The following is a 12,923-nucleotide window of genomic DNA, read 5'->3' on the forward strand; positions in this document are numbered from 1 at the left end:
CGTCCCAATCCGACCAACTTGAGTTGTTTGAGTTGTGTTGTATTCGGCGTGTGTTGATGCCCCAATTCAACATGTTGGTGTTGTTCTTTTTTTCCTAGTTGTGGCCTTCCAGGGCTATAAGTATTTTTTTCTGCTATATCAATAGAAACGCACTCATATCGAGTGCTGTTGGTAAAAAGAAAAGCTAGAAATTGAACTCTAGGTAGATTTTGAACTCGGCTGATTAAAATATTATATTTTTTACCCGCACTACGCTTGTACACTGCTCTCGGCTTCCACTCCACCGGACACCAGCGTCTGTAGTTCTTTTATATGTTTATTTAGGTTCCACAGTACTCGAACGATGCTTGCCGTCTGATGTTTTTTTCTCTCTCAGAAATGGACGGGACGCTGGAGCTGCCCCGGCTTAGAGGGCGATTGACGAGGACATTGGAACAACGTCGTCTTCTGAGTATGGTGTGGCAAAGCCAGAACCAGAATATTGTGGGTGTGGCAGTGGCGGCGTGGAACATGTGGATATGAGAACAGAGTGCCGAGGTGGCATTGAGGGTGGGTGCTCGAGCTTTAATTTATGGGATGGCTCGTTCACATCGCAGGCGATGCACGTGAGCTGCGCATGAAGAAGCGGCGGGCGGAGCCCGAGAGTGACATGGTCGAGAGGAGGAAGGAAGAAAGGTCGGCAGGGATGTAAACGGATCCAGTACGGACGTGTATTATTGATATTATATTTATTTTTATATTTGTGTTCGAATATGGAGTTGTATATAAATAATGTTAGTTTTTGCCGAATAAATTTGTAATAGATATTGACATCATAAAATGTAATTTTTGAGCATTCAGATACGGATCGATTATAGATATTAAATACTCGAGATCGGATATGAACAGATAAAAACTCTTTCAAACCAGATCAAATTCGAATATAATTAGAAAATATCTGTACCATTTACATTTCTAAAGGTTGGGATACTACGAACCACTGGATCAACTAGATAAAGATCAACTAAGTGAAATCTGCTCATTCTAATGCAACAAAAATGAAAATAAATCCAGCATCGTTTGTGGAAGGACGTTTGAAGCATCGTTGAGCGGGCATCACACTAACAGGCTTTTAGCTTCGAAACAACATTTTTTTTTTGCTAGCCGAAGCCGTAGAAAACTGATCTCGAGGTCGTATTACGTACTCCTACCTACTTCAGTCAAATGCAATCTCCCAAGTACCCCCTACAGTTTGTACCTCATTAACTTCCACCGTTGTCTTCCCACTTTGTGCAGGGAGCGCGTTATCGCCTCTTTCCACCAGCGCGCAATCCCAAATCAGACATTTCCTTTTACTCTCTGGTCCCGCCGCCGCAATACCAGGCCCGCGCGCCGGAAGGAGGGAGGCGCCCGCAACAGCCGCGGCACGCCGCATCCCCCCATCGCCCCATCCACTGCGACTCGCCGCATCTCGCATCCATCCATCCAGTCCCCATCGCCGCATCTCGCCGACACGCACAGGAGGGCAGCCGTGGCCGCAGCAGGACCCTCGCGACTTGTGTCCTCCCTCCCCGATCTGCAACTCCTTCCTTACATGTTTGCAACTTTTTTTCGTGCTCTTTCCTTCTCATCTGCTCGATCTAATCCTCCTAAATCTGCGCAAATCTTCCCTATGATCTTCGAATTGTAGATAATTTTTTTATGTCCTTCTATATATTAGTGCAAATTTGTTGCAATCCACACAAGTTGCTAGCAGTTTTGGATGGTGCCTCTTGACTAATGATCAGTAAATAAACAATTAGGACTTAATTTCGTCTAATAGATCAACAGGATGATGCCCCCTTACAAGACTCTTCTGAACATATAGGTTTATGGATTGCAGTCATAAGATGGCAACTTGTGTTCATTTTTTTGTGGCAACTTGTGTTTCCTCAGACTGCAGCTTATCTACATTTTGAGTTTTTTGTATGGCAATTTGTGTTCATTTTTTTTGGCTACAAAAAGAAACTTGTATTGTGCTAATTAGTATTTGTATGCCTTCCTATATACATTATGAGTTTCCTTGCATGACAACTTATACTTAATATTTTTGTTTTTTAGGTGCAATATGACTTGTAGTGGGGTTTTTGATCTAAATTCTGCACCACTACAAGAGCATGATTTCCTTGCAGCCCCTTCAGATCTTGAGTTGCAGCAAGTTTCTGGTGCAGCTTTCCCACCGATGTGTGTTGCAGGTGGTGCAGGTGCACATGTGTCCAGCAGCAACTTGACTCTCCCTGTAATATCCAATGAAACCCTTCATCTGTCAAGCAACTCAGCTCCTCCTGAACTGGCAACTCAGCAACTTAGCAACTCAGCATCAAAGGTGCTCCCGGTTGAATCTGGTGGTGTGACAGTTCCCACGGCTGAGACAACCGCAGATGGAGTTGATGTTGAGGATGGTGTTGAGGTTTTATCCACTCCGCAGGAACCTTTTGTAGGCATGTCTTTTAATACTTCTGATGCTGCCAAAGACTATTACAATTCCTATGCCCGTCATACATGTTTCTCTATAAGGATTGACACATCCCGTGAGTCGAAGAAGGCTAATGAAAAGACAAAGTATATCTATGTTTGCCAGAAGGCTGGGGTCAGCAAAAAAGAGAAGGTTGCTGATGATGGGCCAATAACTGAGAAAAAGATTGTGAGGCAAAGGCGCAGGGATTATGTAGATAGGACGCACTGCCCAACTCGCATGATTGTGAGGAAGACATCCCCTGGACACTGGGAGGTTGTGAACTTTGAAAGGGAGCACAACCATGAGCGTTTAAGAAAATTCTCGCTCACAAAATACTTGAAGTCCCACAGAGACATACCAGCTGAAGAGAAAGAGTTCATCAAGTTGCTCCATGGATGCTGCATCACGACAACTCGTGCTTACCAGATAATGGCTGAGTTGTATGGAGGTATTGAAAACTGTCCATACACCGAAGGTGATGCTAAAAATTTGCGTGTTGAGTACCGCGCTAAATATAGAGGTAAAGATGTGAAGGCGACGCTTGAGTACTTTGAAGAATTGAAGAAGGAAGATCCGGAATTCTATTATAGTTACACTCTTGATGAGTTTGACGGGGTTGAGAATCTGTTTTGGGTGGATGGTGCAGCAATGATAACTTATGAGCTGTATAGTGATTGTTTGTCCTTTGACACTACTTATTTGACCAATGCCTACAACATGCCATGTGCTCCTTTCATAGGTATGTATGTCCGGCAAAAAAAAATGCTAGTTTGCTCATTGATGATTTTCATTTATTGTTATTTATTGGAGTCCAGAAAAATACTGGTTATCACACTGACTATAATGCTGTATACTCTTTGAACAATTTGCTACTTTGAGAAAGCACAAGTTGACACACTAGTTGCACATAAGTTGCCATCTTTATTCTGCACCAGTTGATAGCCTTCAGCTATGAAAAAAATACTAATAATTTGTATTGTGTTAACAGGGATTGACAGGAATGGCATAACAATCTAGCTGGGTTGCGGCTTTCTGAGGAATGAGAAGACTGAGGGTTTTGTCTGGCTGTTTACTGAATTCAAGAAAGCAATGGGCGGCAAGGATCCTGCAAATATAATAACTGATCAAGATATTGCGATGAAGGCTGCTATTGCAGAGGTATTTGTCAGTTCAGTTCATAGGAATTGCTGTTGGCACATTATGTAAAATGCTAGGAAGACAATGGGTGCTTTCTTGGATAGCAAGGGGGATGGTAAGCAAGAGTTGGTGGATGACTTCAAGGATTGTATTGACAATAGCTTCACGCCGTCAGAGTTTGAGCAGAAGTGGCAGGCTTTTCTGGATAAATATGAGCTCAACAATGATGAGAGGTTCCAACATTTGTATGACAAGAGACATTGTTGGATCCCTGCGTATTTCATGCATTGTTTCTTCCTCTTCCTCCAAACAACAGCACGGAGTGAAGGCTTCAATGCTGTCCTGAAGCGCTATGTCAACCCAAAGAACTCGATACTAAACTTTGTGCAGCAATATAAGAAGATACAACAAAGGATTTTCAGCAAGCAAGATTTGTAAGAGGCGGCCACAGCCACGAAGGTCCCACGCTACTTGATGGGGCACCCTATGGAGCATCAGATGAAGAAAGCGTATACTAGGAGGTTGTCCAATGTGTTTCAACACGAGCTGCAGCTAAGTTCGAGCTACTATGTTGTTCGTGTTGAAGGGGATGACTTGATAGATGTTGTTCCGTACAGGCGTTGCCCCGATCTGTTGTATGAGACACGGACATTCAGGGTCACGTCGTCCAGGGTGGAGGGCTTGTATAGCTGCACTTGTTGCAAGTTTGAGAGAGATGGAGTGCTTTGCTGCCACATATTGAAGGTTTTTGACGCCCTTGCAGTCCACGAGGTGCCTGATCGGTACATTCTCCCTCGATGGTCAGTTGAGCTAGTGGTTGATAGTGGGGTGGAAGTTGCCGCTAACGAGCCTCTTCAAGAAGCCCAGATTACAGACCACGGGAAGCATGTTATACGTTACAGCAGGATGTGCACAAACTTTAATAAGATTGCGAGACCTTTTATGGCTGATGACGAGGGGTATGGCATAGTATCAAAACAAGTGAGTGCCCTATAATCTAAGCTTGTTGCTTTGGGGAAAAGGAGAGCGTCAAGTGTTCTTCCGGGGCTGGAGTGTGAACAAGTTGATATTGAACAACCCGCTGCGCCAAGGCCGCAGAACAAATCGCGCAAAAAAAAAACAAGCTCATCAACCGGAGGGGGTGGGGATCCAAATCTGTCACAACAGCCTAATGGTGCGTATTGTCTTAACTGAACATAGCAACTTATACTTTCTTGCCCCTAGCAACTTCTACTCATTCAGCCTAGCAACTTGTACTCCTTGTTCTAGCAACTTGTGTGTATTACTCCTAACAACTTGAAATTGTTTTGACTTTTCAGGCTCGCATGTTGCTGGTGCTGAGATTGGGGACCTACCAATAACAAAGAAGTAAGGGCGTCCAAGGTCAAAGAGATACAAGACATGGCTGGGGTTACTTCCCCCAAAAAACCACTGTGTGGCTATTGTGGTTCAACAGAACATACCACATCAACTTGCCCCGCCAAGCCGGCAAGAAAGCAAACAAAAGAACTCTCGGATAAATCACTAAATGAGGTTGCTGCTGCATGAAAAAACAAGATGTGTTGCAGGGGGATGCATCTAACATTTTTTCCACTTCCTTGTAATTTATTAAACTGCAATTAGTGATTTATGATTTTATTAAAGCATTGTGTGTGGTGATGTAATAATGAATAGTTGATGCTTTTGTATATTTCAAACTTGCTATATATATGGATAAATATACTTTTAATAGAACTTTGTGTATGGTGGCGTATGAAAAAAAAAGATTGGAAAATTGCAGCTTGCATGTTGAATTAAGTTAACAGAAATACAAAAAAGTGCAGATCTGATGTACAGAAGTTGATATTTCAAAAAAAAGATCTGTGCACAATTTGCTGTTTTGACTTCAGACAAGTTGCCTGTTGGGCTGGTCACAAGTTGCCACTGTAAATACCTCCATATATTACATAAGTTGCTGATCTCAAAGGATACCTCCATATATTACATAAGTTGCTTCTCACACAGGAAAGTGGGGGGTAAAAAAACGATCAGCATATTCGAGCATTGTTTAAAACCACAGAGAACATCTATATACAGAGTGCATGCATCATGAAAAAATCACAAGTTGCTGTTGGACTAGCCACAAATTACATACAAGTTGTCCGTTGAACTGGTCGCAAGTATATTACAGAATATCTGAGCATATCTGAGCATCAATTAAAAATAAAATGGGAGCATCTATATACAGAGTATATGCATCATGTGAAAAATACACACATCTCTCCTCCCCTTCCCCACTCCGCTCCTAGCCTACTGACTTACCATCTTTCCCTTTCCCTTTGAGAATAGTTCGGTCTTGTTCTCTAGCTTGTTGGCCGGGCTATGAAGCCACACATGAAGAACTCGCTTCTTCAGCTTCATTTCATCAAACTCCATCATATTTGGGAGGTTGTGACCATCCCGGTGCTCTATAGCCTTGAGGGTGAACAGACCACAGTCATGACTGAGATTGAGGGCACAAAAAGAGAGAGACAAATGTTAGATAATGTAGAACTTACAATATGTTACAATATCTACAGTTTGGAATTCAGTTTAGGATAAAAAGATAAGAATGACTTGTGCTTACATCCCGAATTGCTTGTACCCCTCAATGAACTGCGTCTCGAAGTTGTAAATGGAAGGAATCTTGCACCCCTGAACCTTAGATGTGTACTTGTTCCATAGGGTAATCACTTTTGCACGCACCTGATTAGCTTTCCATCTCAATTCAGCATTGTCGCTGTTCCTTAGAGAGTCGATGATTTGAAACTTCTTATCTGGAATATTTACAGCAAATGCGAACCAGTGGCCATCGCCGCCCGGCTGCGCTATATTCTCTTGGTGCACGGGAAAGAGTATCTGTAGAAAAATCAGTTGAATAACTCACATGATAACAGAAAATAAGTTGCTGGAAAAGAAAATCGAGTTGCTGATAAAAAAAATGCTACTGAACTGCGCAAACATGCTAATCCAATTCAATTTCTGTTATGCATTCGGTTAAAAACATAATGGGAAACAAAAATGGCGCTGTGAATGGGAAGTGATATGCAATATTCAGCAATTGAAGCAGTATGCTGTGAGTCTGTGACCTCGACAAATATCTAACTTTAAATATTGCTATCAGAAAGCTACCTAACTCTGAATGTTGCATAAAGAAAATATGTCAACTTTGAATATTGCTAACGCTGTGAATGGGAAGTGATAACAGAAAGCAGCATGCATCTTTGAATATTGCTATCAGAGAGTTATAAAAAAAGTGCATAAAGAAAATGTGTTAGACAAAATAATAACCCCCATGATAAACATAATAAGTTGCTACGAAAGGGATGAATAAGTTGCTGGAAAAGAAATCAAGTTGCTACGTGGGTTCAGAGAAAAAAAACAGAGTTCAGTGGGTCCTAGTGTCAACAAATCATCCTCTGAAAATAATAACCCCCAATTGAATAATAACCTCCCCATGATAAACAGAATAAGTTGCTGCATAGGGAATGAATAAGTTATTGGAAACAAAAATCAAGTTGCTACGTGATCATAGAACTAAGCAAAAATAATTTATTCAAGATAGCATCACAACTGGGACTACTCTCAAGAATCATATAGAGTAGGGCTATGACAAAACTCGAGTCAATATGATAAACGCCTAGGTCTGTGTCATTCAATATTGCTGCTAGAATCACTGCCGATGCAACAAAAACATGATTCCAATGATCACACAATGAATGCTCATCCACTGAAAACCATAGCAAATATTTATGGATTCCCAATTTCTAATGAATAATAAACAATCAATTTTGGCTCCAGTAAAAACATGATTTCAATTTCTAACGAACACTAAACAACCTCAGAAATCTAGCATCATGAAGCATCATATCAATTTCCAGTAAAATCATGATTTCAATTTTCGCCGCAGCAGAAGCATCATGAAGTTGCCCATTCGTTTTATGGCCAAGGAAACACGATTTTGCTTCCAGAGGCTGTTCATAATTCCAGCAGCAGTAGCCACAGTCGCTGCAGGCACACAGCCAGGGCCTCTGTCCGCAACCAAGACACCCCATTCACTGTAGTATTGCATCTTATGCTGTTCAAGGAAATGGGCAGACCTATACCTCAGCATACAAGAACCCTTCTAACTGCCTTGCAACTGTGGTTGCTGTTCTGTCTCAACTACACTGCCCCTATGGCCTCTAATGAATACTAAACAATCAATTTTGGCTCCAGTAAAATATTTCGGTTTTGCTTGTCTACTGGAACCTACTCCGACAACCTCTTGGTGTCTCATGGTGCTATATGTTTTCCTTGAACAAAAAAAACACAAAAATGATACAAAATTGCCATGCAATTTGATACAAAATTGCCTTAAACAAAACAACTAGGCAGAAAAAAAATTGGAGAATAGAGAGTAGTCACCGTGATTTCCCAGCAGGGGGAAGTGGTGCCGTGCCGGGCGCTGCCCTCATCGGGGAGTTGGCGCCTCCCCCACGACTCGACGCCCTTGTTCGCGGGCGACCCGCGACTTCATTCACTGCGTCGTCATCGGATCCTGGGTCTGCGGAGGTGGAGGAGGTAATCGGCCTGGGACCCCGCATCGCAAGCGCCTTCCTCCCTTGACGCAAGCCGCCGGTGCCGCCGCGGCCAGCACCTCCCGGCGGGGCCTCCTCTCCATGGCCGCTGGCGTATGTTCCCGCCATGCCGCCTCTGCCGCTGCTCCCCGCTCGAGATCCACCTGAGCAGGGGCCTCTGCAAACCCCCATCGGGTCCTCCCGCCGGTCCGCCAGCCTCCGCCGGCAGCACCTCCGCGCGGAGCGGCGGCGGTTTGCCCGTAGGAGCAGGGCGATGCGGGATGAGGAGACAACCCTGGATCCGGATTTGGAATGGGGGAGGGGATGTCGGGGCGAGTTGATGGGCCGGTTTGGACGCGGCCTACTGGGCTGGGCGGTCGCGCGCTCGCTGCGGGGCGCGACCAGTCGTTCCTTAGCTTTTTCCTTTGTGCAGATGGCAAGCTGTATGGGTGCGCAAAATATCCGAAATCTGAAACCCGAGCCCGAACCCAAAAAACCCGAACTCTAATTCGAATTCCAACCCACGGTACCCGACATTATTACGAGTAATTCGGGTAACAGGCCACGGTACATGAACTACTCGAAAAATCCAAACAACAGTCTAGCCCAAAAAATTCATTCATTTCAGCCCACTCATATTTCCATCCCAGCCCACCAAACCCCTTCTAACCCTAACCCGGCCCTGGCCAGCTCCCATGCCCCCCACGCCATTGCGCCTCCAGCCCCCCACGCCACCACTACTACAAAAACGATTTCTAGCAACACCACAAATTTTTTTAGGGGCGGACCAAAAAGTCACCTGTTCCTACAAATGGGCGCGCAACACTGTAGCAACTGAGCCGCCCCTAAAAATGACATTTTCAGGGGCGGCTCACCCCCCTACCCGCCCCTGAAAATATGTATAAAAATCTGGGCGTCTTCCTCCTATCGACTCCCCATTGTTTGGTCGGGGGAGGAGCTCCCCAAGATCAAAAAAAAAGAGAAAAGAGGGGGGAAGATTTTCAACATGATTTCCTTGAATTTTGAGGCTTTAGGAGGTAAGTTGATGCCAATTCCTTGTTATTCCTATGCTCTTTGGTTGGATTTGTGGCTCAAATGGAGCTCTCTTTCTCTCTTACTAGCTCTAGATCTCCATGGTGTGGTTTAGACATTTGAGACAACATTTGCCTCAAACTTTTGGATGAAGTTGTGCTATTTTAGATAGAGATCAAGATTATCTAATCATTTGGATTGGATCTATAGCCTCGTTCCTTAGTAAATTAGTCGTTAGATCTATGGACGAGAGAGAAGAAGATTTGTTTTTTCCCTATTTTTATACACATGTATGATAAAAAAAAATTCGCAAGATATTATGCTACAATAATAGGTTTGGTTTTCACTTTCTTATTTAGTACTATTTAAATTATTTTCTTTCAATATGTACGCTTACAGATTAATATAACTTCAATGTCATTTATGATTATTATATTTAGAGGAAAGAATTTATGTTTTCTGTAATTATTTTTATGAATAGTAGCTTGTTTTAATCCATTTAGTTATTTATTACTGTTCAAAGATGGGCAGGACGTGGATATTCCATGCAAAAAAGACAGACACCTATTTTCGTGGAGAGCTTGACAAATTCATTCAAGTTGCAATGACTGCAAAAATTTGAGAGTATTCAGCGACCCAACTACAATCAGATTGCATGTGATGGTGAGAGATTTTGTCAAGCATTACACGGTCTGGAAGAAACATGGCGAGATGGATGCTCCACCTTAGGCAGATAATCCGCTTGATGAAATCGTACAAGACGAGGATTTTAACAGATTGGTTCATTCTTATTTTCACGGCGGCAGAGATGATGATGTTGTCGATGATAATGATGATAATGCTGATGATGGTGGTGGTGGTATTGGTGGATCCCATGGTGATGACGTCGATTGTCCCATGGATGGTGATAGTAGTGATGATAAACTTGACGACGGAGATTTTCTCGACCAGTTGTTGCGCCACACCAAAGCGGAGGTATAGGTTTCTAGTGCCCGGGGATTAGCAAACTTCGAGGCGGTGAAAAAATCAGCTGAGGAACTTATTTATGACCGCTCAAAGGGATGCCCCAAACACTGGACCGTGCTTCGTTTCATACTTGAGATGTTGACTCTAAAGGCTAAGCATAGTTGGTCAGATGGTAATTTCAATGATCTGTTGCGTAGGGGCGGGGGTGGGGGTGTGACCCGCTCCTTAAAATCCATTTGTAGGGGCGGGTGGCCTTGCGGACCGCCCCTACAAATGCATTTCTAGGGGCGGTTGAGGGGGTGGCCCGCCCCTGGAAATGGATTTTTAGGGACGGTTTCATTGTTCGTCCCTGAAAAAAGGTATTTTTAGCAGCGAAAACTAACAACGGATTTTCTACCCGCCCCTACAAATACTTTTTGTAGTAGTGCATGCCTCATCCCCACTCGATTCGACCGCCGGCCGCCGCCACTGCGCCTGCCCTGGCCGCCGCCCGACGCCCTGCTAGCCCCCCGATGGCCCGACGCCTCCGCCCCACCCCGACCCCGCCGGCCGCCGGTGCAGTCTGCACCGCCGCCGCTCGACGACCTCGCCCCCTGACGGCCTGACGCCCCCGCCCCTGCCGGTCTCCACGTCCACGGCGCCTCCTTGCTCCTGACGGTCCGCCGCCCCTGCCCTTGACCCCGCCGGTGGTGCAGTCGGCGCCGCCCCGCTGCCGCCCCTGATGTAGGCTGCAGCTTCGGGTAATTCGGGGTTACCTGAACCCGAACCCGAATTTGTTTTTGAAATTTTGGGTTTTGAGAACTGATATCCGAAATTTGCCCGAAAGAATGAAAACCCGACATTTCGGAACGTCGGGTTTTCATTCTTTCGGGCAAATTTCGGGTATCAGTTCTCAAAACCCGAAGTATCCGAAAAGTCGGGTTTTCATTCTTTCGGGCAAATTTCGGGTATTAGTTTGGCTTTAAATTCATTGTTGTACTTGCTCTAATGGGGCTAATTTTGTTTGGTCTCTAAAAAAAATGTGAGTGTGCACACACACCTAGACATGTGAATGTAAGAGAGAGGGTGGGCATTAGCTTATGGATCCGAACAATCTATCTTTAACTAATTCTTAATCTTTTAATTTAAGTTTAAATATTAGCTCTCAAAATTAGTTCTGGGCTAATGTTCCAAACGGGTGAGAGCCCAGCACTGGTGAGCGGTGAGCGCCACTACCCACTTGCCACTTGCTTTGTTTCTACGCATTCTCCGTTCGGATAGGAGTATATATTATAGTCCCAGCATCAGTCTCGTTATTATTGCCAGCGATTTTTGTTTAGACAAACAAGACCCCGACTCCCTCCCCAATGCAAGTGCGCACAGGTCACCTTTTTTTAAGCCTTCCTCACGAAACTGAAACTGCCCCCAACAAGTTGCTTTATTTGGTACGGTCCTACCTTAATCTCCTTCCCGGTAGTGCATTATTATTGGCCACTGCAGCTAGAGCTCATCGCCGAGAGATTTGAATATGATGACGCTAGCGCATCAACGACGCCACTACAGGCAGGGCCAAGAAGAGAGTTGGAGAATATGCTGCGCAGCTCAGCTCTCCAACTACAATCCGTGACGAGCCTGCAATGACGTCATCGGGCATGCGTCGTCAGTGACCGACCGGACCGGCCGGCTGCTCCGGCATGGTTGGCAGCTAGCACGCTTGCTTCGCACGACGCCGGCCGGCCATGATTGGGCCGTCCTGCCAGCAGCACTCTCAGCATCGTCAAGTAGTACGTCGCCAGGCGCTTGCGCCGAAAGCACCGGCCGATCTCCGACAACCTGTAAACCTAAAAGCCCAGTCCTCCTCCTGCCTGCCTCCCCGGTGGGCGGGGGCGGTGGCGGTGGCGGGTGGCGGTGTGTCGGCGTTGAAGGCAAAAGTCTGTGCTACGGCGAGGGGAGTTGGCAGCAGGGGTTTTGCTGCTAAAGCGTGGCAATGCAATATCACGGCAGTTCACACCGTTTCCCGTCACGTTTACAAGGCTGCCGCACATGTTTATTTGAGAAATAATAATACGAGTCCTGCGCGCACTTTTGACCCAAAAAAAATGACCAATGACTTAGCAGCACTTGGCGTTTATTTCACATCAACCGTGGTGGTGTTGCTAGGATTAATTTCAACTTTTCAAGGGTACGGTGGTTCAACTTAATTAAATTTTTTCTAATACTATAAAGGGAACGTATCTGGTGCAAACCAAGGATCTTGTGCAAACCCGTGCAAACTTACTAAAAAAAGTTTCAAAATTTTTTGAAAAAAATCATGAATGTGCTTCTCAGCTTACCTCATCTATATACAAAATTTTATGGTCAAATTCATCTTACTCTAAAAGTTACAAAAAAGACAAATTTTCTGACAACAATAATAGTTCAAATGCATCTCAAATTTGTCTTTTTTGTAACTTCTAGAGTAAGACGAATTTGATCATGAAATTTTATATATAGATGATGTAATCTGAGAAGCACATTCATAATTTTTTTCAAAAAATTTTGAAACTTTGTTTAGTAGGTTTGCACAGGTTTGCACAAAGTCCTTAGTTTGCACTAGATACGTTGCCTACTATAAATTCATAATATACAAATCTATGGGTGTTTATACATGTCCTTCGTGCAGCGTTTAGGAACAGGGTGGCTCCTACATGGAAACCAATAATCGAAAGATACGAGCAAACTGATCGCCTATAAGTCACCAGCCAAAGTTACTAGGA

The 12,923-nt window shown here is 44.4% G+C and overlaps 1 protein-coding gene across 1 annotated transcript; it reads left to right on the forward strand.

Moving 5' to 3' along the window:
• Positions 1-2,446: 2,446 nt before the first annotated feature.
• Positions 2,447-3,955, forward strand: LOC120701404 (protein FAR1-RELATED SEQUENCE 5-like). The gene is made up of 2 exons (XM_039985464.1): positions 2,447-3,215; positions 3,465-3,955. The coding sequence occupies exons 1-2, from the start codon at positions 2,462-2,464 to the stop codon at positions 3,491-3,493; spliced, it is 783 nt and encodes a 260-aa protein (XP_039841398.1). The 5' UTR covers positions 2,447-2,461; the 3' UTR covers positions 3,494-3,955.
• Positions 3,956-12,923: the final 8,968 nt, after the last annotated feature.

The sequence above is a fragment of the Panicum virgatum genome, chromosome 3K, assembly GCF_016808335.1.
Source record: "Panicum virgatum strain AP13 chromosome 3K, P.virgatum_v5, whole genome shotgun sequence".
Classification (NCBI taxonomy): Eukaryota; Viridiplantae; Streptophyta; class Magnoliopsida; order Poales; family Poaceae; genus Panicum; species Panicum virgatum.

Bases quoted from the DNA above. Each gene is read 5' to 3' on its own strand.
- LOC120701404 (XM_039985464.1), top strand. From the start codon at position 2,462: ATGTCTTTTAATACTTCTGATGCTGCCAAAGACTATTACAATTCCTAT. The intron at 3,216-3,464 runs GTATGTATGTCC...TTGTGTTAACAG, and splicing joins GCCATGTGCTCCTTTCATAG to GGATTGACAGGAATGGCATA.